The sequence below is a fragment of the Erythrolamprus reginae genome, chromosome 1 (genome assembly GCF_031021105.1).
Source record: "Erythrolamprus reginae isolate rEryReg1 chromosome 1, rEryReg1.hap1, whole genome shotgun sequence".
In the NCBI taxonomy this organism is placed as follows: domain Eukaryota; kingdom Metazoa; phylum Chordata; class Lepidosauria; order Squamata; family Dipsadidae; genus Erythrolamprus; species Erythrolamprus reginae.
This window is the reverse complement of record NC_091950.1, coordinates 297,612,436-297,635,856: the sequence shown is the minus strand read 5'-3', so window position 1 is coordinate 297,635,856 and position 23,421 is coordinate 297,612,436. Positions and strand designations below refer to the sequence as shown.

The window sequence follows — 23,421 nt, the reverse complement described above, 5'->3', positions numbered from 1 at the left end:
TACCTGCTGCACCACCCCGGTTCATTGCTCATGCCTGTCAGTCATCAGAGAACTGGTCATGAAGGCAGCACGAGGCGGTGGCCACCTGAGCAGACACCACCATTTCGGTTCTTTTGCCCTCTGTGCATGCACAGAATGCATGTGCAGAGGATAAGAGAATGCAAATGGTGGGCGGAGCCTCATGCTGCGTTCACGACCAGCTCTCTGATGACCAACAGGCAAGAGTGAACTGGGAGCATTTCACTCCTGATTAATTCTTTCTTATTAACTGTTATTTTATAAAGACACTGGCAGTATTGAGTGTAGCTGTATCTATTAATGCTATGATTGGGGGTTGGATAAGATAGAGTAGGAATCTCATACCTGGGAGCTACCAAAGAAGCCTGAAGGGGTCAGTTAAACATAATAAAAAATCAAATCAATCAATCAATCAATCAATCAATCAATAAGACATAGATTGTTGGTGTACTTATTTAACTTCCCTGCAAGCCCCCTCCTCACCTTAATCTTATTATGGAAGAAAATGACATCTATATTAATAAAAATATAAATGTATCTTTGTTAGGGACAGTGAATCTTGAAAAGTACTTCACCAATTGCTTTGAAATTTTGACACAGCATTCCATTGAAACAAAGCCCTTTGGATATATCGATATTATATACATGTCACACCTGTGACAGCTAAAGAAGGTGAAACACATGGGATTGTCTGGTGAAAATCATAGGAGGAGCATTTTGATTGGCTGGTGAAAAGACAGGGAGAATAATCAGCAGCAAATCAAAACATGCCTGCTATGTTTGTCACCAGTCTCCATGGCAGACTGGTGACAAACATAGCAGGCACATTTTGATTGGCTGCTGATCAACTGCCACAGGAAAGTCTCCTCAGAAAATAAAGGAACCTGGTTTGGCTGCAAACTGTGGGGTTTGTCCCCCATGCTTCGGTGAACCAAGAACCCTGCAAGGTAGGCTGGTGTTATCGTATTTTGGTAGATGGGTCGAGCCAGTCTCTTAAACCAGGGGGGGGGGACAGAAAGGGAGAGATATGTACAAATATCACCCTGTTCTCTAATGTTAATCCTTTCAAACTCTATGATAAAATTGAACAGGGGGTTCCAGGGGGATCCCTTCCAACTCTGTTATTCTGAATAAATTGAGCAAGAGTTTCAAAAACGTAAATGTGCACTTTCTCATTTCTTTCTTTTCCACTTAAACAGACTGAGCCACAGCAACGCGTGGCCAGGTACAGCTGGTTATAAATAAGAACATTTAAAAGTTTCTGACATCAGACTTAGGTATCAACTATTATTTGAAAATAATAAGCAACTTTTTTTCAAAATGAAGGAAAATTGGACCCTATTGAATGAATATAATACTCCTCCTCCCCAGTCTACCTGTAGAAAAGAGTGGGGAATCTTTAGCCTTTCAGAGATTGATGGGATCTATTATACCAGTTGAAGCTAATGGGGGATGGAATCCCTTCTGCTATTTCAAATACGAGAAGGAAACTAGGATTACCAAAAACCCAAATGGCCATTGGGGGGCAGTAAAGAATTTGAGTTTTCTGTACAGTATTTTCTTATTCCACTACCACCTATGTCAAGATTGGGAAACACTGCTTTATAGGTGGAAAAAAGCAGCATTAATGGGAACTCTTGAAATGCTATGAGTCAAGTTGCTAAATTCTAACTTCCTGCAGCTTCTGATTCCCAATAACGGGTGTTTATGTAAATCTAAATCTGCTAGTTGATGTTATCATGTTTCTGTGTACACTGTTTAAGAGTGGATAAATAGGTTCCCTTTCTTTTTGAAATGCTTTCTAAGTTTTTAAGCACCCCATAGTTCATTTGCATTTTTCCTTCCCACCTGCCAAAGCCAGGAAATTGGATTTTATCTAAATTATGATCTTTATGGGTAATTATTGGTGGCAAACAGTCCTCTCTCTTTGTAATTTGAGTATTCTTTATCATCTTGATTAATTCTGATGACAAGTGCCCTAGGATACCTATGACATGTGGGAGATGAGATTGTTATTAATGTATTTAATCCCTGGTGTGAATAATTTCAGATGCATAAATGCAGGATTTATATACAGGAAGAACTCCTACAGCAAGAAAAAAAAATAACAAAAAATAACTGCATACAATATTCATGAAGAAGAGTGGTGCCAACCAGATCTACATTAGTTCTGTTGACTATCAATTATAACTCACTTCATGATGTTGAATTTAGTTTCTTAAACTCTTTATGATGCGAGTCCAAAATTCTCCTGGAAGGCTTTTTATGGAATTTATTTTCTGGGTTATTTATTTATTTATTTATTTATTTATTTATTTATTTATTTATTTATTTATTTATTTATTTATTTAATTAATTAATTAATTAATTAATTAATTAATTAATTGGATTTATACGCCGCCCCTCTCCGAGGACTCGGGGCGGCTCACAGCATGTACAGAAAAACAGGAAACAATAATAACAATCCAATTATACCTTAAAAAACAATTAAAATTCTAATTAAAAACTATCAATATCATCCATTCAGCAGTCAAACTAAGCATTCATCAGTCAGGGGGGAAGGTCTAAGGAACCCCAGGCCTGATGGCAAAGATGAGTTTTTAAACTTTTTCGGAAGGCAAGGAGGGCAGGGGCAGTACGAATCTCTGGGGAGCTGATTCTAGAGGGCCGGGGCCCCCACAGAGAAGGCTCTTCCCCTAGGTCCCGCCAGCTGACATTGTTTGGTCGACGGGACCCTAAGGAGACCAACTCTGTGAGACTTCATCGGTCGCTGGGATTCATGCAGAAGAAGTCGGTCTCGGAGATAATCTGGTCCTATGCCATGTAGGGCTTTATAGGTTAGTTTAAGAGATCAAATAAGAAATGAGGGAAGGGACAAACTAACTGCAAAGATATAACTATAGCATTAAAACAGAAATATAAATGTGCAAGACACATTGTGCATTTATCAGACAGAAATGGACACAAAAAGTAACATGATTATGGCCCTATAAATAACACATGTCCACTTGGATTACCTTAAATGGGCTATGAAAATATCTCAGTCCCAATTGGGATGCCATCGCAAAAGATTGAATGAAGCTGTCATTTCATATATTATCTGAATTTCAACATTATCTGGATGAAAATGACAGTGAAGTGATAAAGTGAGAATGATCTACACTGAATGCAAGTTCCTTGGAATTTAATTGAAAGATGATATGAAATAGCAATAAAGCAAAATATGTATAAAAATCAATGGCTGAGCTAATTTAAATGTTACTGCTTTTTTAGATACGTTGTAGGCATAGAATTGTACTTACACTAAACACTAAGAAAGATCTTATCAGAAGAAAGTATAGGCTGTGTTCTAAGGAAATCCATAGTTTAATTAACTATAGGTAACTAATTGATTGGATTCGCATAACATACTATGCCACGTTCTGCCACAACCATTTTAGGTTGGTATATCAGCCTTAGATATTAATAAATAAGCAAGTTGCAGCTATTCAGTTATTGCTGAATTAAAATGCTCACCATCCTTCATCCTTAACTACTGAATGTCTAAACCAGCCTCCCTCAATCTTGGAGACTTTAAGATATGTGGACTTCATCTCCCAGAATTCTGGAAACTGCAGTTTAATGTTTCCAAATGTAAAATAATGCACTTGGAGAAAAAGAATCCTGAATCTGAGTATTGTATTGGCAGTTCTGTGTTAGCAAAAACTTCAGAAGAGAAGGATTTAGGAGTAGTGATTTCTGACAGTCTCAAAATGGGTGAACAGTGCGGTCAGGCAGTAGGGAAAGCGAGTAGAATGCTTGGCTGCATAGCTAGAGGTATAACAAGCAGGAAGAGGGAAATTGTGATCCCGCTATATAGAGCACTGGTGAGACCACATTTGGAATACTGTGTTCAGTTCTGGAGACTTCACCTACAAAAAGATATTGATAATATTAACCGCTCCAAACTTGACTGCAAAAAATATGACTTCAGTAACTGAGCTGTTGAAGCGTGGAACTCATTACTGGACTCCATACTGTCATCCCCAAACCCCCAAAACGTTACCCTTAGATTATCCAGATTTCTAAGAGGTCAGTAAGGGGCAAGTACAAGTGAACTAGAGTGCCTTCTGTCCCCTGTACTATTGCTCTCCTATCTCTCCTATACCTTTCTTCTATTCCTATATCTCTTGTTCTATTCTTTCATTGATATGCTTTATTCCTACATCTTCTCTTCTTTCTTAGATATATTTTACTATCGGTATATCCTCTATAGCCTTCATTATGTATTTTACTATGTGTATACCCACTAAAACCCTCATTGTGTATTGGACAAAATCAATCAATCAATAAAAAATGGTGGAAGGTCTTAAGCATAAAACTTATCAGGAAAGACTTAATGAACTCAATTTGTATAGTCTGGAAGACAGAACGGGAGGACATGATCAAAACATTTAAATATGTTAAAGGGTTAAATAAGGTTCAGGAGGGAAGTGTTTTTAATAGGAAAGTGAACACAAGAACAAGGGGGCACAATCTGAGGTTAGTTGGGGGAAAGATCAGAAGCAACATGAGAAAATATTATTTTACTGAAAGAGTAGTAGATGCTTGGAACAAACTTCCAGCAGACGTGGTTGGTAAATCCACAGTAACTGAGTTTAAACATGCCTGGGATAAACATATATCCATCCTAAGATAAAATACAGGAAATGGTATAGGGGCAGACTAGATGGACCATGAGGTCTTTTTCTGCCATCAATCTTCTACGTTTCCATGTTTCTATGAAGTCCACACATAGCATTTTCATGAGTGCTATGGGTTCCTCACCTTTACTTTACATAATTGTAAAACAGAGATTGATCATTGTTTTCAGGCCCCGGATTCCTCCCCCAAATTACCTGAAATCTGGCGAGATTTCTCATTTCAGGAGTCTTTTCCAGGGGTTAAATCTCACAAAGATTGGTGATTCTGTGACATTATATCTATTTAAAAATCCTATAAAATAGTTTAGTTTGGGGGAATGACATTAGTGCATTGCCAAGAGTGGATTTTCTAGGCTGGTATGTTTGGATGTGTTGGGATCTGTTCTGTCGGGCTCTCTGGTAGACTCCTCCCAAAAATTCACAGGTACAAATTTCAGACACACACACGTTTAAAAATTCAAAACAATGTTCTTTATAATGAAAATTCACTTAAACTAAGTCCTCTATTGGTATAGCAAAGAGCACTGGTCTCCAAGCAAACTGGTACAAGTCCCTTATCAGTTCTGTGATACTTAGCTTGCAGCTGTGAGGCAATTCACAGTCCTTCTTCTTTCACAAAGTGAAACAGACTTTGCTCTGGTTTAGTTTCAAAGCGGGGGGAAATCAGCACACAAAAGGTCAAAGTCAGTAAAGCAGTCACGAAACACAAAGATCAGATAATCCTCCACAATGGCCAAACCCACAGGCTGCTATTTATAGCAGCCTCACTAATTACCACAGCCCCACCCAACTACAGGTGGCCTCATTTTCTTTGATAATAATCTCTCAGTTGTTGCCTATGCATCAGTCTCTGCATGCATGGCTGTATCATTAACTCTTGTTCTGAATCCAAGGAGGAGCTAGATAATTGATCTCCTTCTGAGCTGTCTGCCACACTCTCCTCCTCCCTGTCACTCATGTCTTCTTGGTCAGAGGAGCCTTCATCAGCAGATTCCACCGGGGGCAAAACAGGCCTTCAGCATGTGGATGTCTTCCCCATATCCACAGTCCTTGGGGCAGGAGCTGGGGTAGAGCTAACCACAACAGGATCTATGGTGGGTTCCTACAGGTGTGCTAGGCAACTCCATTCTGCTAGTGGCTGCCAGATTGTGCAATCTGCGCCTAACCACTCCTGTGCCGTCTTCGCTGGTCCATTGGGTGGCATTATCTTTTTTCTCTCTCTTAATTTTTGGGCCTATTTTTCTTCCTGCGCATGCACAAAAGCCAAATTTTGCAAGGGAACATGAGGTTTCTTGTGGTTTTTTTGCTTCTGCGCATGTGCAGAAGCACAAAATTGCAAGTGCATGCGAGTGTCCCCCCATGATATTTCAGTGTATGTTTGCTTCCTGTGCATGCCCGAATCAGAAGGATGTGTGCACAGCACACCGTTATGCAGTTAGGTGCAACCTGCCGCTGATTGGGATTACAATTCCCAGAATTCCCAGCCAGTCATTCATGGTTATTCTGGGTAGAAATTAAGAGTTGAATTTTAAAACAAGGATGGACAGCTTAGAATTCTCTAGCAATGTTGGTCTGTGACTTCTCCAATGCCTTTTATGTTTGTCTCTATTAGCTGATGGAGCTGAAATAGAGCAACACCTCGTGTGCCTTCAGATATGGCTTGGATTGCCCACCTGTGGCACACGTGCCATAGGTTCGCCACCACTGTTATATAGACTTCAAATTGTTCAGTAGGGCTGGTTGGACCTGACGCGCTACTGTTGAAAGAGTGAATGAATTGTCATGTGTTATTCTCTCCCACTGATTGCTACTTCACCCCTATAGCCTCCAGTCCATCTCCAGAAAGACAGGACGGCACAAGACCCACAAGCAAAAACCCTTTGACCTGGACTGTTGATGACGTGGTATGGTTCGTTAAAGACGCGGATCCTCATGCTTTAGGACCCCACGTGGAACTCTTCAGAAAACATGTACGTAGGATGCATTCTGCGACAAGGGACAAGATCCAAATTTAACCTTCTAACCAATTGCTTTGGTCTGTACTTGAACCAATGTAAATTGAAATCCTGATGAGTCCATCAGGAGTTGGGCGGCTTTATAAATCTAATAAAATAAATAAATAAAAATAAAATAAATTGGACAGCTGACAAAAATTAGTCAAAGTGAGTCTTCCTACAGGGAAATAGAATTCATCCAGGGCAGTGTTTGCGTGAAGTTCAACTCCTAGAATTCCCCAGCCAGTGTAGGAATTCTGGGAGTTGAAGTCCATGCATTCCCCAGCCAGCATAGGAATTCTGGGAGTTGAAGTCCATGCATCTTCAAGTAGCCAAAGTTGAGAAATACTGAACCCAGATCTCACGCAAAACTTGATGGCACTCATATCTTAGAGAGCCTGAAGTGGGGCTTGGATGTATTCAGAGAAGATCTAAAGCATGTTTATTTATTTATTTATTTTATTTATTTATTCGATTTTTATGCCGCTCTTCTGCTTAGATTCAGGGTGGCTTACAACATGTTAGCAATAGCACTTTTTAACAGAGCCAGCATATTGCCCCCACAATCCAGGTCCTCATTTTACCCACCTCGGAAGGATGGAAGGCTGAGTCAACCGTGAGCCGGTGATGAGATTTGAACCGCTGACCCATAGATCTACAGTCAGCTTCAATGGCCTGCAGTACAGCACTCTACCTGCTGCACCACCCCGGCTCAGTTACAGCTAAAGAAGGACTCCAGGGGTGTTGTGTATCCAGAGGTCCCCAACCTTTTTTGCACCAGGGACCGGCTTTAAGCTAGACCAGTTTTCCATGGCCCGGTGGGGGGGGGGGAGCTAGCTGTCAGCGGCGCCGTAAAAGGGGCGATCAAGAGAGGAATGGGTGAATGGATGGACGGAGGGTGGGAAGGAAGGAAAGAGGGAAGGGAGAGGAACAGAAGAAGGGTGAAAAGGAAGCAAAGAAAGGTGTGAAAGGGGAGAGTAAGAGAGGAAGGAGTGAAAGAAGGGAATGAGGGAGGAAAGAAGGGAGGAAGGAAAAGGAAAGCAAGAAATGGAGGGAGGGAAGGAAGGAAAGAAAGAAAGGGGGAAGGGACAGGAACAGAGGAAGGAAGCAAGGAAACTTATGAAAGGGGAGAGTAAGAGAGGAAGGACTGAAGGGAGGGAGGGAGGGAAGAAGGTAGGAAGGAGAAAGAAAAGAAGAAATAGAGGAAGGAAAGGTAAAAGAGAGAAAGAAAAAGAGCAAGAAAGAAAGCAAGAAAGAGAAAGAAAGGCAACTTCAAAGAAAGGCTCACTGAGCATCTTTCACTCTCTCTTTCTATCCCTCTTTCTTTCTTTCTCTTCCTTTCTCTCCTCTTCCTTTCTCTCCTCTCTCTCTCCCTCTCTCTTTCTCTCCCCCCTCTCTCCCCCTTTCCCTCTCTTTCTCTCTCTCCCTCTCTTGCTATCTCTCCCGCTTTCCCTCTCTTTCTCCCTCTCCCTCTCTTTCTCTCCCCCCCCCTCTCTTTCTCTCTCTCTCCCCCTCTTTCTCTCTCTTCTTCTCACTTTCTCTCTCTTGTTTTCTTTCTGTCTCTTTTGCTTTCTCTCTCTCTCTCACTCTTTCTCTCTTGTTTTCTTTCTCACGCTCTTTCTCTCTCTTGTTCTCTCTCTCTTGCTATCTCTTTCTCCCCCCCTTTCTCTCACTCTCTCTTTCTCACTTTCTCTCTATCTTGCTGTCTGTTGCTCTCACTCTCGTTCTCTCTCCGTTCTTCTCAGCGGTGACGCGCGCACGCCCTGCCCGCCTCACCTTTGCGAGAGCACTTTCGTCCCAGGCTCTCAGCAAGGGGGTTGCAGGAGAGGCGGGGGCGGCGAAGGTGATGTTCAATGTCGGGGGCGCTCCCTATCCCCCTGCTAGCCCACTCGGAATATTCAAAATAAGAAAAACCTTCGCCGGCAAAGGTTTTTCTTATTTTGAATATTCCGAGTGGGCTAGGAAGAGAAGGGGGAGAAAGTAGAAAGGAGGATGGGGACCAAGAAACGAGGAGGAAGAAGAGGCGCGCGATCCTTCCGAAGGGCCGAGGAAAGACCGGAGCGCGCAGCCTAGCGGGGGCTTCTCTCCGCTCCGCCGGCGCCTCCAGACCTCTGAGTTCCTCGGGCTGCTTGCGGACAGGCTGGCCTCCTCGCGTGGAGCCAGCCAGGCTGATGTCAACGCGTAGGGCTGGTCTTGCCCGGCCATGGGGCGGAGGGGGGGATAAGACTTGGGGGGGAGAGCTTTTACAAGGAAGCGCGGGCGAGAAGGGGCGCGCGCAAGGCAGAGATGCCGCTCTCCAGCGGCTGGGGAAAAAAAACAGGGCAGGGGGTGGCGGCCACGGCGCCCTATGTCGGGTGGTGGTGGTGGCCTCCGCTGACAAAAACCTTTGTTTTTGGGACGCGCAGCGGCGGGCGGAGAGAGGGAAGGGGGGGCAGCAGCATCCCTTCTGGCCTTGGCGGGCTGCCCGACCCTCCCCACCTCCTGCAAACGCGGCGGGCGGCGGGGGGAGAGCGAGGAGCCGGTTCCGGCGGGCGCGGGGCTTGGCTGGCTGGCGGGGGGAGCGCCGCTGGTGGTGCGGAAAGGCCGAGGGGGCCCTGGCGCCGCGGACCGGCTGAAAAACTCCAACGGCCCGGTCCCGGTCCGCGGACCGGCGGTTGGGGACCTCTGGTGTATACTGTTCAGTTTGGGGATTTTTCAGATTCTGATTCAGAAAATGGTTATGAATTAGTGGTAGGGCCTGATTCAGGCATGGGGGAATTGAGACATACTTTCCCCCTAAACCTTTATAATTTATGCATGGTATGTTTGTTATATAGATGTTTAGTTTTATAATAAGGGTATTTTAGTTGTTTTTAGTATTGGATTTGCATGATGTTTTTTATTACTGTTGTTAGCCGCCCCGAGTCTATGGAGAGGGGCGGCTTACAAATCCAATAAATAATAATAATAATAATAATAATAATAATAATAATAATAATAATAATAATAGAGGCAGAAGAAGTAGGAGACCAACAACAGAACAGTTCTATGGGTTCAGATTCAAGTGAAGAAGAAGTAGATGCTAGATGGGTAAATCCTTATTTCAGACGCTTGCAGCGGCGAAGAGAGCAAGTGTCAGGGAAGAAATATTAAGGAGAGGAATGGGTTAATTAATTAATTAATTAGTCATGTCTGGGTGTCAGCGGAAGAGAAGAGTTGAGTCGTCAATCTGCCGTTGAGAAAAATTGAGGGTTTTTCAAGCATCTCCGAATGTAAGCTATGCCTTGTGTGCTTTTAACTGCAGTTTTTATGACTCTGGGCTAACTCTGACTAGCCATAAATCTTAGAATGACTTGTGGAATGTTTTAATGATTTTGATGTTGCCTTGCATACCAAAGTTTAAGATTAGCGCTGCGTGCTGAAATGATTCAGTGTGGAACAAAGGAAAGAAAAATAAAGATCATGTGATGTTTTACAAATATATGCATTTAGCAATCCTTGATTCCAATTATCAGTGGCCTTAGCCGGAGACCAGCCAAGCAGCCTGCTGCTGAGGGTCAATTGCAGGAGAATCGAATGGCAGAACCATTTATTTGTGCACTCCCCAGAAATGCTACTTCAGTTGTTGTGGGGAAAAAAGTCTGCTGGACAACCAACTGCTAGATTAATGGGTAAATCTTGTTTTGGCTTTTCGGTTTCAGTCAGAAGAGTATCCAACAGCTAGGCTTCCTAGCATTTTTGAAGAATAACAATCCTTTGTAAGAAAGATGAGATTACAAAGATACGTTGGTTTTAAATCCTCCCCACCCCCACCCCGCCCGCACTCCGGCACTCGCTCACCTCCTGCTTATAATTCAGCCAGCTTCGCAGGGAAATGTACAAGAGGTCTAGTAGTTGATTAAAACTATCACCCTATTCAGCTCAATTATGCCTTTGAATTACTCATTTCTAAGCAATTGTTAACCTTCATAGCTAAACTGGATTAACGAGAAGACACCAGAGGTGAGAGACAAGTGATTACTCCATTAACCTTAACCACAGTTTTCAGCATGTTAAATCATTTTAAAGTGCAGGTGCATCATTTAAACTGATGTCCTGAATGCTGCTGACATTCCCAGCTCCTGACGTCCCTTTCTTGCATTCAGCTAATTTGACTGTGACACTCCACCACTGTCCAATGAGAAGAATGATTCATTTAACTTATCACAACAGAGAGAGATCAGCAATGTATATACTGAAAACAGCATCCGTGATATCAACATTGCATGTCTTAATTATGGCATGCTTCATTACTCTTGGGATGGCTGATCTTCACCAGATTATTATTATTATTATTATTATTATTATTATTATTATTATTATTATTATTATTTATTAGATTTGTATGCCGCCCCTCTCCGTAGACTCAGGGCGGCTCATAACACAATAAAACAGTTCATAACAAATCTAATAATTCACAATTTAAAATATTTTAAAAACCCCATTATTAAACAGACATACATACAAACATACCATACATAAATTGTATAGGCTCAGGGGAGATATCTCAGTTCCCCCATGCCTGACGACAAAGGTGGGTTTTGAGGAGTTTACGAAAGGCAAGGAGGGTGGGGGCAGTTCTAATCTCTAGGGGGAGCTGGTTCCAGAGAGTCGGGGCCACCACAGAGAAGGCTCTTCCCCTGGGGCCCGCCAAACGACATCGTTTAGTTGACGGGACCCGGAGAAGGCCCACTCTGTGGGACCTAATCGGTCACTGGGATTCGTGCAGCAGAAGGCAGTCTCAGAGATATTCTGGTCCGATGCCATGAAGGGCTTTATAGGTCATAACCAACACTTTGAATTGTGACCGGAAATTGATCGGATCCTAAATCCCTACATTCAGTAGATATTCCTTGCCGGTTGGGCCAATCAATGCACTTTCTTTTTTGTTTAAAGAAATAATCTTTATTAAATATACACTGCTCAAAAAATAAAGGGATTCCATTTCCCAATATTGGGTGTATATGATTCTGGCTGCTGTTAAAATGTATAAAATTATGTACCTGTCTTTTTTGTAGTCTTTTCCTAAAGATGCCTAGTAAAAAAGAGTTCTGGCTTTAAGAGGATCGTTTTAGAAGTGATTTGTTCAAGTCAGTTTTAGATTTTTATCCAAAACATTTTCGCATGATGTCAAACCCAATCAATGCACTTTCAAAGGAGAAGTAGAACAATAAGGGGAAAGTTTCGGCTGGGTTCAAATAATGGTTGAGCGCAACAGTCACAGCTTAGGATATTTAAACTCTGCCCATTGTTTCTAAGCCAGGATGTAGAGCTTAGTATATTGTATAAACTTAAATCACTTGTGACTTGTTCAAAAAGCTGTATGTAAAACAAATGGTGGTTGAGTGTGGAAACAGAGTTCATGGGTACAGTTAAAAATTGAAGCCATCAAGCTAACTAACAAATAAGAAAGTCAACCCAAAAGTGAGATTTTGATGCAATAGAATTCTCACTGAATTCTGATTTGGGACCGAAAAATTAATACAGAAGAGAAAGTGCAGCTTTTGAATGAAGACAGATTTAACCTGTTCATTCAGAACTGGAACCGCATCCTCCAAAAATGCATAGAACTGAAAGCATACGTATTTGTTGAGACCCAACCATCTCTGTGTTCTGTTCCAGAACCGAGCACCCCCAGAAGTCATATGTACACCACCGGTTTTAAATAATAGAGGATTTTACTATGTACAAGAAGTTAAAGTCTTTTCAAAATGAAACTAAAATCTTTTAACGGCTTTGCTGTACTACTTACAAAGTCTTATCAGCTGGCTAAAGTCCCAAAAAGAGATAAGCATGACAATAATTACCCAACTGGAATAATATTTAGAAGCGGAGATGATCAGAAGTTAGGTGGAAGCCCGTAGCTCCTCAGAAAACCCAGAATGTGTCTCTTTAAATCACAAGTCGAAGAAACAAGCACTGGAAACTAGATGCATTTAAAAATGTTAAAGGGTTAAATAAGGTTCAGGAGAGAAGTGTTTTTAATAGGAAAGTGAACACAAGGACAAGGGGGCACAATCTGAGGTTACTTGGGGGAAAGATTAGAAGTAAGTGAGAAAATATTATTTTACTGAAAGAATAGTAGATGCTTAGAACAAACGCGGTTGGTAAATCCACAGTAACTGAATTTAAACATGCCTGGGATAAACATATATCCATCCTAAGATAAAATACAGGAAATAGTACAGTATAAGGGCAGACTAGATGGACCATGAGGTCTGTTTCTGCCATCAGTCTTCTATGTTTCTATGCTAGTTCCTACTTCTCTGCACAGAAGCAGCATGTTAACCTTCTTAAAAACCCCGAGGGTGTGGCTCATTAGTCAGCAGTGCTACTCATGAGTAAACCTCCTTCTGAGTAACCACTCATGCCTCCTAGAGGCCCTGCAAATCCTAGCATCAATAAGAAGCTCCTCCTCTTCTCCTGAGTCACTCATCTCAGGAAGTGCAGAAGGCCCTGGTTTTTCTTCAGCCTCTGACAACATGTCCTCTTCGCTGTCAGTCTCGAGTGCCAGGAACACAGGACACCTTACTGTCTCTGCATCCTCTGGGTCCATGACTAATTGGCAGGACGTGAGCGGGACAGATTTTTTAAGGGACCATCTCCTGCCACATACCTGCCAGAGACCAAATAGAGCGCACAGGGTTGGTCTCCTCCAGGTCCCATCAGCTAAACAGTGCAGGTTGGGGGGACCACGAGGGAGGGCCTTCCCTGTTGCTGCCCTGACTTTATGGAATCAACTCCCGCCCCCGAGGTCTGTACGGCCCCACCCTGCTAGCTTTTCGTAAGGTTACAAAGATGCTGGCAGGCCTGGGGGCCTTAAATCAACCACTAGCTTGGCCATATGTTTGAATTTGGTATGAATGACTAGTACATGTGTTGTTGAATTGTTTTTTAAGTTTTAATTAGGATTTTAGAATTTTTTTCCTTTGACTTCTTTTTATTGTTATTGTTATTTGTAATTTTATATTGTTGTGAGCTGCCCTGAGTCCTTTGGGATTGGGTGGCATAGAAGTCAAATTAAATAAATAAGATAGATAGATAGATAGAGAGAGAGAGAGAGAGAGAGAGAGAGAGAGAGAGAGAGAGAGAGAAGCCTGCGGAGAGGGGAGTCATACAAATCTAATAAATAAATAAATAAATAAATAAATATAATAAATATAATAAATATAATAAATATAATAAATATAATAAATATAATAAATATAATTAATAAATAAATAAGTCTGCAGAGAGGGGAGTCATACAAATCTAATAAATAATAATAAATAAGTCTGCGGAGAGGGGAGTCATACAAATCTAATAATGAATAAATAAATAAATAAATAAATAAAATAACACTTTGCATAGATTATTTTAGCTTTATTTCCAATTAGTTTACATCTCCTTTAATAGAGTGATAATACTGCAGGGCAGAATAAAGTTTGCCTTTCCAGTTGTTTTAAAAACAGAGCAAAGAGGTGGTGGAGGGGGGGGCGGGAGAGATGGCAAAACAATCCTTCCATTTCTGTTCAATTACCAAGCAGAATGTTTTACACTTTAAGAAGCCACAGCAAAGTCAGCCTTGTGATTTAGAGCTTGTTTGCGTTGGTTATTGGGCTCTTTCGGAGAGCTTTACACCACCCTTGAAATATTAAACCTGACAGTCAGTGTTCACAGGATTAGATTGTAATAAAGCAACATGAAACATTTCCAGTTGCTTTATACTTTTGCAGCCTCACAGCAGAGTTTGAGAAGGCAACGCATCTTATTGAGCTCCGGTGACCATTATAAACCACCCCCGAAATGATTAATATAGTTCAGCTTTATAAATGAACCAAGCCTGTGATGGAAGAATATGTACTCAATCACTGCCTGGCGTGCTGTTTCTGCTTTACAAAATTCTCCCGAGCTTTTTACATTAACCCCAGCTCGCTGAGTGGTTATTTAGTTGTCTTTTGGATTGCAACGCACCCTAGATTTTCTAGTTGATGCAATGTACCTTTAATGAAGGAGATCCCAGCAAGTGAAACATGGAGAGGAGCATCTGAGAAATACATTCTCTTTACAAGAAACATGGGGGCTTTAGGACTATGCATGATCCTCCTGGCTGTGAGAACTTATTTTTGCCTCTGCCTGGGCTCTGGAACTAGCTGGTAAGGGCTCCCTGTCCTTCCTGTTTTTACTAGGGGTTACAATTTCCCATTTCACGAAGAGGACACTTTTTGCACTGTGGATATTATTTCATTATTATTTTATTTTTATTTTATTTATCTTGTTAAACAATTATAGGGTGATAATTTGTACACATTAAACATTAGATAAGTAATGATAAAAAGTAACAAAAGAAGACAATAGGACAGGGACGGTAGGCACAGTGCTGCGCTTATGCACGCCCCTTACAGACCTCTTAGAAAGGGGGAGAGGTCAATTGTAGATAGTCTAAGGTTAAAGGTTTTGGGGTTAGGAGTAGAAACCACAGAATCAGGTAGTGCATTCCAGGCGTTGATTACTCTGTTGCTGAAGTCGTATTTTTTGCAGTCAAGTTTGGAGCGGTTAACATTTAGTTTAAATCGATTTCGTGCTCGTGTGTTGTTGTGGTTGAAGGTGAAGTAGTCATTAACAGGTAGGACATTTTGGTATATGCCACCCTGAGTCTACGGAGAGGGGCGGCATACAAATCTAATAAATAATAATAAAAATAAAATAATAATAATATGATTTTATGAACTATAATTAAGTTGGAACGGAGACAACGGAGTTGTAAGTTGTCTAAACCAAGAATTTCAAGTCTGGCGGAGTAAGGTATTTTGTTGTGAGAGGAGGAATGAAGGCCTCTTCTTGTGAAATATTTCTGGACTCTCTCAATTGTGTTTTATTTATTTTTTATTTATTTATTTATTTTGTCCAATACACAATGAGGGTTTTAGTGGGTATATATATATATACATAGTAAAATACATGATGAAGGTTATAGAGGAGATACTCATAATAAAATATATCTAAGAAATAATAGAAAAGAAGATATAATAATAGAACATATCAATGAAAGAATAGAAGAAGAGATATAGAAATAGAAGAAAGGAATAGGAGATATAGGAGAGCAATAGGACAGGGGACAGAAGGCACTCTAGTGCACTTTTACTCGCCTCTTACTGACCTCTTAGGAATCTGGATAGGTCAACCGTAGATAATCTAATGTTAGATATGCAATGTGTGTTCCCTACAGGCGAGCTGTATTCTAGGATTGGTCTGACAAATCTTTTCTAAGCTCTTGTTAGCAGTTCAAAATTGCCAGAGAAGTAGCTGCGAAGGATTAGGTTAACAACTCTTAAAGCCTCTTGGGCAATGTTGTTGCAGTGGGCTCTAGGACTTAGGTCATTATCTCCACAGTCTTTCAAATGTAATAGAAGCTTGTCTTATTGTAACTGGCCAAGCATGTTTTGTGTCTGGTGACAACCATGAGACTTGAAGTCTCCACCCCACTTATCTGATTACAGACACAGAACATATAAAAAGAGGACAGAGGTTCAGTAGTGCAACCAAGGTTGCCATCTTGACTTTTTTTTTTGACATCTCCTGCAAAGATCCTGAAAGAGGCAGCTTTTATAGTTCATTTTTGAACCAGTTTGCTTTAGTGCATTAGTTAAAAGTCCTTTCCTTTGCCGTTCTTAGTCTGCCGACTCTGAGCATAAAAGCCTTGGTGGCACAGTGGTCAGAATGCAGTATTGAAGGCTAATTCTGCCGGCTGCCAGGAGTTCAATTCTGACCAGTTTAAGGGTGACTCTTCTATCTCCCAAGGCCGGTAAAATGTGGGCCCATATTGTTGGGGGCAATATGCTGACTGTATAAACAACTTAGAACGGGCTGTAAAACACTATGAAGCGATATATAAATCTAAGCGCTTTCGCTATTGGGTGCTTGTAGAAGTTCCCATCCCTATTACCTGATTTGTTAGTTTGTAGTTGCTGCTGCTGCTGTTGTGAAAGATCATATTTCCTTGTGACTACGTAGTCCACCAAGAACAGAACACCTGACACTGGCTCTGTACTCAGAGGACTTGATGGAAGGGGCGAGTACAAGTGTACTAGAGTGCCTTCCATCCCCTGTCCTATTGCTCTCCTATATCTCCTATACCTTTCTTCTATTCCTATATCTCTTCTTTTATTCTTTCATTGATATGCTCTATTCCTATTCCTTCTTTTCTATTATTTTTAAGATATATTTTACTATGAGTATCTCCTCTATAACCTTCATCATGTATTTTACTATGTGTATATAGATACAGTGGTACCTCGAGATACGAGTTTAATTCGTTCCGGACCTGGGCTCTTAAGTCGAGCTGCTCTTATCTCGAACAACTTTTCCCCATAGGAATTAATGTAAATAATTTTAATTGGTTCCAGCCCTCAAAAAACTCACAAAGTTAGTCTAAATTATGCAGAAAGACATGTTTTTAATGAAGAAATGTACATGTACATATAAATGAATAATGAAGTTTCTTTCACTTAACTTGTAAACTTTCTTAAACTTTTAAATTTACATATGTTCAACTTCTCTGCCACCCAATCCTGTAGGACAGAGGTCCCCAACCCTTTTTGCACCAGGGACCGGCTTTAAGCGATCAAGAGAGGAATGGGTGAATGAATGGATGGAGGGTGGGAAGGAAGGAAGGAAAGAGGGAAGGGACAGGAACAGAGGAAGGAAGCAAGGAAACTTATGAAAGGGGAGAGTAAGAGAGGAATGAGTGAAGGGAGGGAGGGAGGGAAGAAGGTGGGAAGGAGAAAGAAAAGAAGAAACAGAGGAAGGGAAGGTAAAAGAGAGAAAGAAAAAGAGAAAGAAAGAAAGAAAGAAAGAAAGAAAGGGGGAAGGGACTGGAACAGAGGAAGGAAGCAAGGAAACTTATGAAAGGGGAGAGTAAGAGAGGAATGAGTGAAGGGAGGGAGGGAGGGAAGAAGGTGGGAAGGAGAAAGAAAAGAAGAAATAGAGGAAGGGAAGGTAAAAGAGAGAAAGAAAAAGAGCAAGAAAGAAAGAAAGAAAGGGGGAAGGGACAGGAACAGAGGAAGGAAGCAAGGAAACTTATGAAAGGGGAGAGTAAGAGAGGAATGAGTGAAGGGAGGGAGGGAGGGAAGAAGGTGGGAAGGAGAAAGAAAAGAAGAAATAGAGGAAGGGAAGGTAAAAGAGAGAAAGAAAAAGAGCAAGAAAGAAAGAAAGAAAGAAGGGGAAGGGACAGGAACAGAGGAAGAAAGCAAGGAAACTTATGAAAGGGGAGAGTAAGAGAGGAATGAGTGAAGGGAGGGAGGGAGAGAAGAAGGTGGGAAGGAGAAAGAAAAGAAGAAATAGAGGAAGGGAAGGTAAAAGAGAGAAAGAAAAAGAGCAAGAAAGAAAGAAAGAAAGGCAACTTCAAAGAAAGGCTCACTGAGCATCTCTCACTCTCTCTCTCTTTCTATCCCTCTCTTTCTCTCTCTCCCCCCTCTCTCTTTCTTTTTCTCTCCCCCTCTTTCTCTCACTCTCTCTTTCTCACTTTCTCTCTATCTCAGTGTTTCCCAACCTTTTTTGAGCCGCGGCCGTTAGCCCGGCCGATTTTCCCCTGCTGCCATTTTCGCGCAAAACTGTCCTGGACTCCCGGATTGCTCGCTTCTCCGGACCCCTCAGGCTGCTCCGCTCGGGATGGGGATCCTCCGGAGGGGCGCACGGGAAGGGCTTAAGCCACCGCCTTTCCCCTTCCCCGTGGGAGCGCCAGACCTCTTGTCTGCCCGGCCCGAGGCACGAAACCGCTGCTTATGCCGGGCGGATCGCCTGGAACACAAGCAATGCCGCCCGGCATAAGCAGCGATTTCGTGCCTTGGGCCGGGCAGACAACAGGTCTGGCGCTTCCACGGGGAAGGTGAAAGGCGGCGGCTTAAGCCCTTCCCTGTGCTTCGGAAGCCGCCGAACGCCGTCAGAGGGGCGCATCAGCGGCTTCCGAAGCACAGGGAAGGGCTTAAGCCGCCGCCTTTTCCCTTCCCCGTGGGAGCAAACCTGCTTTGCACCTTCCTAACTCCCTCCCCCCCAGCCAAACCCCCAAAGCATGTTTGCTGCCACACGATTTAGCCAGGACAGGAGCGAAGTAACGTGGAGGATTGGGGAGCTGAAACCGGGCGGTTTCAGCTTTCCAATCCTTCACGTTACTTTGCCGCTAACTCCTGAGGCGCGGAAGTTCGCCTTTGGCGTTTGGCTTCAGAAGCGGCACGGCTGTTTTAAAACGTCGCTGCCGGCCTGGGGGGCTTTCCAGAACACCCCCAACCTGGGTTCGGTGGGGGGCTAGCAAGCCCCCCAGGCCGGCAGCGACGTTTTAAAACAGCCGCGCCGTTTGCGAGCTACCTCCTGAGGCACGGAAGTTCGCCTTTGGCGTTGGGCTTCAGGAGTTAGCTCGCAAACGGCGCGGCTGTTTTAAAACGTCGCTGCCAGCCTGGGGGGCTTGCTAGCCCCCCACCGAACCCGGGTTGGGGGTTGGGGGTGTTCTGGAAAGCCCCCCAGGCCGGCAGCGACGTTTTAAAACAGCCGCGCCGTTTGCGAGCTACCTCCTGAGGCACGGAAGTTCGCCTTTGGCGTTGGGCTTCAAGAGATAGCTCGCAAACGGCGCGGCTGTTTTAAAACGTCGCTGCCGGCCTGGGGGGCTTGCTAGCCCCCCACCGAACCCGGGTTGGGGGTTGGGGGTGTTCTGGAAAGCTCCCCAGGCCGGCAGCGACGTTTTAAAACAGCCGCACCGTTTGCGAGCTACCTCCTGAGGCACGGAAGTTCGCCTTTGGCGTTGGGCTTCAGGAGATAGCTCGCAAACGGCGCGGCTGTTTTAAAACGTCGCTGCCGGCCTGGGGGGCTTGCTAGCCCCCCACCGAACCCGGGTTGGGGGTTGGGGGTGTTCTGGAAAGCCCCCCAGGCCGGCAGCGACGTTTTAAAACAGCCGCGCCGTTTGCGAGCTACCTCCTGAGGCACGGAAGTTCGCCTTTGGCGTTGGGCTTCAGGAGATAGCTCGCAAATGGCGCGGCTGTTTTAAAACGTCGCTGCCGGCCTGGGGGGCTTGCTAGCCCCCCACCGAACCCGGGTTGGGGGTTGGGGGTGTTCTGGAAAGTCCCCCAGGCCGGCAGCGACGTTTTAAAACAGCCGCGCCGTTTGCGAGCTACCTCCTGAGGCACGGAAGTTCGCCTTTGGCGTTGGGCTTCAGGAGATAGCTCGCAAATGGCGCGGCTGTTTTAAAACGTCGCTGCCGGCCTGGGGGGCTTGCTAGCCCCCCACCGAACCCGGGTTGGGGGTTGGGGGTGTTCTGGAAAGTCCCCCAGGCCGGCAGCGACGTTTTAAAACAGCCGCGCCGTTTGCGAGCTACCTCCTGAGGCACGGAAGTTCGCCTTTGGCGTTGGGCTTCAGGAGTTAGCTCGCAAACGGCGCGGCTGTTTTAAAAGGTCGCTGCCGGCCTGGGGGGCTTTCCAGAACCCCCCCCCCAACCCCCAACCCGGGTTCGGTGGGGGGCGAGGAAGCCCCCCAGGCCGGCAGCGACCTTTTAAACAGCCGCGCCGTTTGCGAGCTAACTCCTGAAGCCAAACGCCAAAGGCGAACTTCCGGAAAGTAAGGAAGGAAAGTAAATCAGCCCGGCTCTTCTCGGCTCGTATCTCGGATTTGAGCTCAGGAGACGAACAAAAATGTCTCTCCTCTCCCAGCTCTTATCTCGAGTAGCTCGTAAGTAGAGCAGCTCGTATGTCGGGGTTCCACTGTATACTGTATACCCACTAAAACCCTCATTGTGTATTGGACTAACTAACTAACTAACTAACTAACTGTTCTGTTGGGCTCTCTGGTAGACTCCTCCCAAAAATTCACAGGTACAAATTTCAGACACACACACGTTTGAAAATTCAAAACAATGTTCTTTATAAGGAAAAATTCACTTAACCTAAGCCCTCTTTTGGTATAGCAAAGAGCACTGGTCTCCAAACAAACTGGTAATTTGTACAAGTCCCTTATCAGTTCTTGCAGCTTGTACAAGTCCCTTATCAGTTCTTGCAGCTTGCAGCTGTGAGGCAATTCACAGTCCTTCTTCTTTCACAAAGTGAAACACACTTTGCTCTGGTTTAGTTTCAAAGCGGGGAAAAATCAGCACACAAAAAGTCAAAGTCAGTAAAGCAGTCACGAAACACAACGATCAGATAATCCTCCACAATGGCCAAACCCACAGGCTGCTATTTATAGCAGCCTCACTAATTACCACAGCCCCACCCAACCACAGGTGGCCTCATTTTCTTTGATAATAATCTCTCAGTTGTTGCTGCCTATGCATCGCTCTCCGCATGCGTGGCTGTATCATTAACTCTTGTTCTGAATCCAAGGAGGAGCTAGATAATTGATCTCCTTCTGAGCTGTCTGCCCCACTCTCCTCCTCCCTGTCACTCATGTCTTCTTGGTCAGAGGAGCCTTCATCATCAGATTCCAAAACAGGCCTGCAGCATGTGGATGTCTCCCCCACATCCACAGTCCTTGGGACAGGAGCTGGGCCAGAGCTAACCACAACACTAACTAACTAACTAACTAACTAACTAACTAACTAACTAACTAACTAACTAACTAAATAAATAACTAAATAAATAAATAAAGGGAGACCATCAAGAAATTCAACAGCTGCTTCTGAAATTTGACTTCAGTTTAGACTTATGCTCACATGTTTAGTGTTTGTCTCTTCATGGTGGTGGTGTTTCATTATTCAGCGATTTCATTACTTTTGTGTTCATTTACATTTTTATGGAAGGCATTTTAATTTTGTATTCTGCCAGATGTTGCATGGCATGGCAAGGTTTCATAAACGAATTTTAAATAAAAAAAATTCACCAGTACTTCAGTTTAAATGGATCCAATCCTGGGAGGGCAGAACATTCGGGAATTGAGGTGCTACTTTGTTGAATTTCTCAAACATGTTTACTATTGTCAGAGATGTGCGGGTCAATTCTTCCTACAGCATTGCAGCGAATTGTTTTATTTCTTCTGCAAGCACAGTTCCAAATTATGATTTATGCTTTTCATTCCGTCTTCTGTCTTTCTTTTTGTATTAGGAGATTGATGGCAATGCTCTCTTGCTACTGAAAAGCGACATGATCATGAAATATTTGGGTCTGAAGCTGGGACCAGCACTCAAACTCTGTTATCACATCGATAAATTGAAACAAGCCAAGTTCTGATGCTTTTTTAAAAGACCAAACAATTCCAATATAAATCAAGGAAGTAGACGAAAGGTAACAAGTTGCCTTATGGAAAGATAATCCGTTTCCAAGCTACTTCTCCTCCGTTTTGTACTGATAACCTGGCCTTTCTAAAAGTGTTCATCTTCACCATTTTAATTCAATGAAGTGGAGGGTGGGGGACTGACGTGTTTTGTTTATTTGTGTGAATACCTTTCCCCCAAAAAAGTATACAATTATAATTATTTTGTATTATTCATATTGTTATTGTTAACATTATTATTATTAAGTCCTATTTTTGTAATCATAAAAAAAAAATGTACGCCAAAAGATCTTCCCTAATTTTTAGAAAAGAAGAAATTTTAAAAGCTTTAGGAAACTTTCTTCTGGGCTGCTTCACTTAAATCTGGCCATTGCACCTGGCCGACTTACCTTATGAATTTGCTATTGGAGTCAAAGCGCTCTCATATCACCTCAAACAGAGTGGTTTTCAGTTGGAATCGATGAATGCATTTAGCTGCCAGTCATCAATTGTAGTCTAGCAACATTCATGCATCTGCGAACACATTCATAATCCAATTCTTTTGTGTAACCACACATGCATTCCTTTAACAGGAGACCATCTATATATATTGCCCAGTGACCTGGGAGGATCACAGGATATTCTGAGAATATGAAGATACAAATTGTGCATTTATTGGGAGATACACTGTGAATTTAATTATATTTACATGGCATTCAGCCTGTAAACAGATTATACAGCTAACTGTATGCCGTACCCCAGATTCTTCTTTGCTACCCTAAATTATAGGCTTTCCTACATAGTCATACAGATATTGCCTATCTGGACTTCAGCAAAGCCTTTGATACAGTTCCACATAAAGAGCTGATAGATAAATTAGCGAAGATTGGACTTAAGCCCTGGATAGTTCAATGGATTTGCAGCTGGCTGAAGTGTAGACATCAGAGAGTTATTGTTAACGTCGAGTATTCTGAGCAGAGTCAGGTTACAAGCGGTGTGCCACAAGGGTCTGTTCTGGGTCCTATTCTTTTTAATATGTTTGTGAGTGACATAGGGGAAGGTTTGGTAGGGAAGGTTTGCCTATTTGCCGATGACTCTAAAGTGTGCAATAGGGTTGATATTTCTGGTGGCATCTGTAATATGGTAAATGATTTAGCTTTACTAGATAAATGGTCAAAGCAATGGAAACTGCAGTTTAATGTTTCCAAATGTAAAATAATGCACTTGAGGAAAAGGAATCCTCACTCTGAGCATTGCATTGGCAGTTATGTGTTAGCAAAATCTTCAGAAGAGAAGGATTTAGGGGTAGTGATTTCTGACAGTCTCAAAATGGGTGAACAGTGCAGTCAGGCGGTAGGGAAAGCAAGTAGGATGCTTGGCTGCATAGCTAGAGGTATAACAAGCAGGAAGAGGGAGATTATGATCCCGCTATACAGAGCGCTGGTGAGACCACATTTGGAATACTGTGTTCAGTTCTGGAGACCTCACCTACAAAAAGATATTGA

The 23,421-nt window shown here is 43.1% G+C and overlaps 1 protein-coding gene across 3 annotated transcripts in view; it reads left to right on the top strand.

Moving 5' to 3' along the window:
• SCML4 (Scm polycomb group protein like 4) overlaps positions 1-22,272 on the top strand; it is a 63,333-nt gene extending 41,061 nt beyond the window's left edge. For 2 of the 3 annotated variants that reach the window (XM_070739398.1, XM_070739392.1), the window contains exons 6-7: positions 6,525-6,670; positions 21,769-22,272. In XM_070739398.1, coding sequence (XP_070595499.1) covers positions 6,525-6,670; positions 21,769-21,894 — 272 coding nt within the window. In that variant the 3' untranslated portion in view covers positions 21,895-22,272. Of the gene's footprint in view, positions 1-880; positions 966-6,524; positions 6,671-21,768 lie in introns of those variants that run through there. The other variant, XR_011558040.1, reaches the window with a different exon arrangement.
• The last annotated feature ends 1,149 nt before the right edge of the window (positions 22,273-23,421 follow it).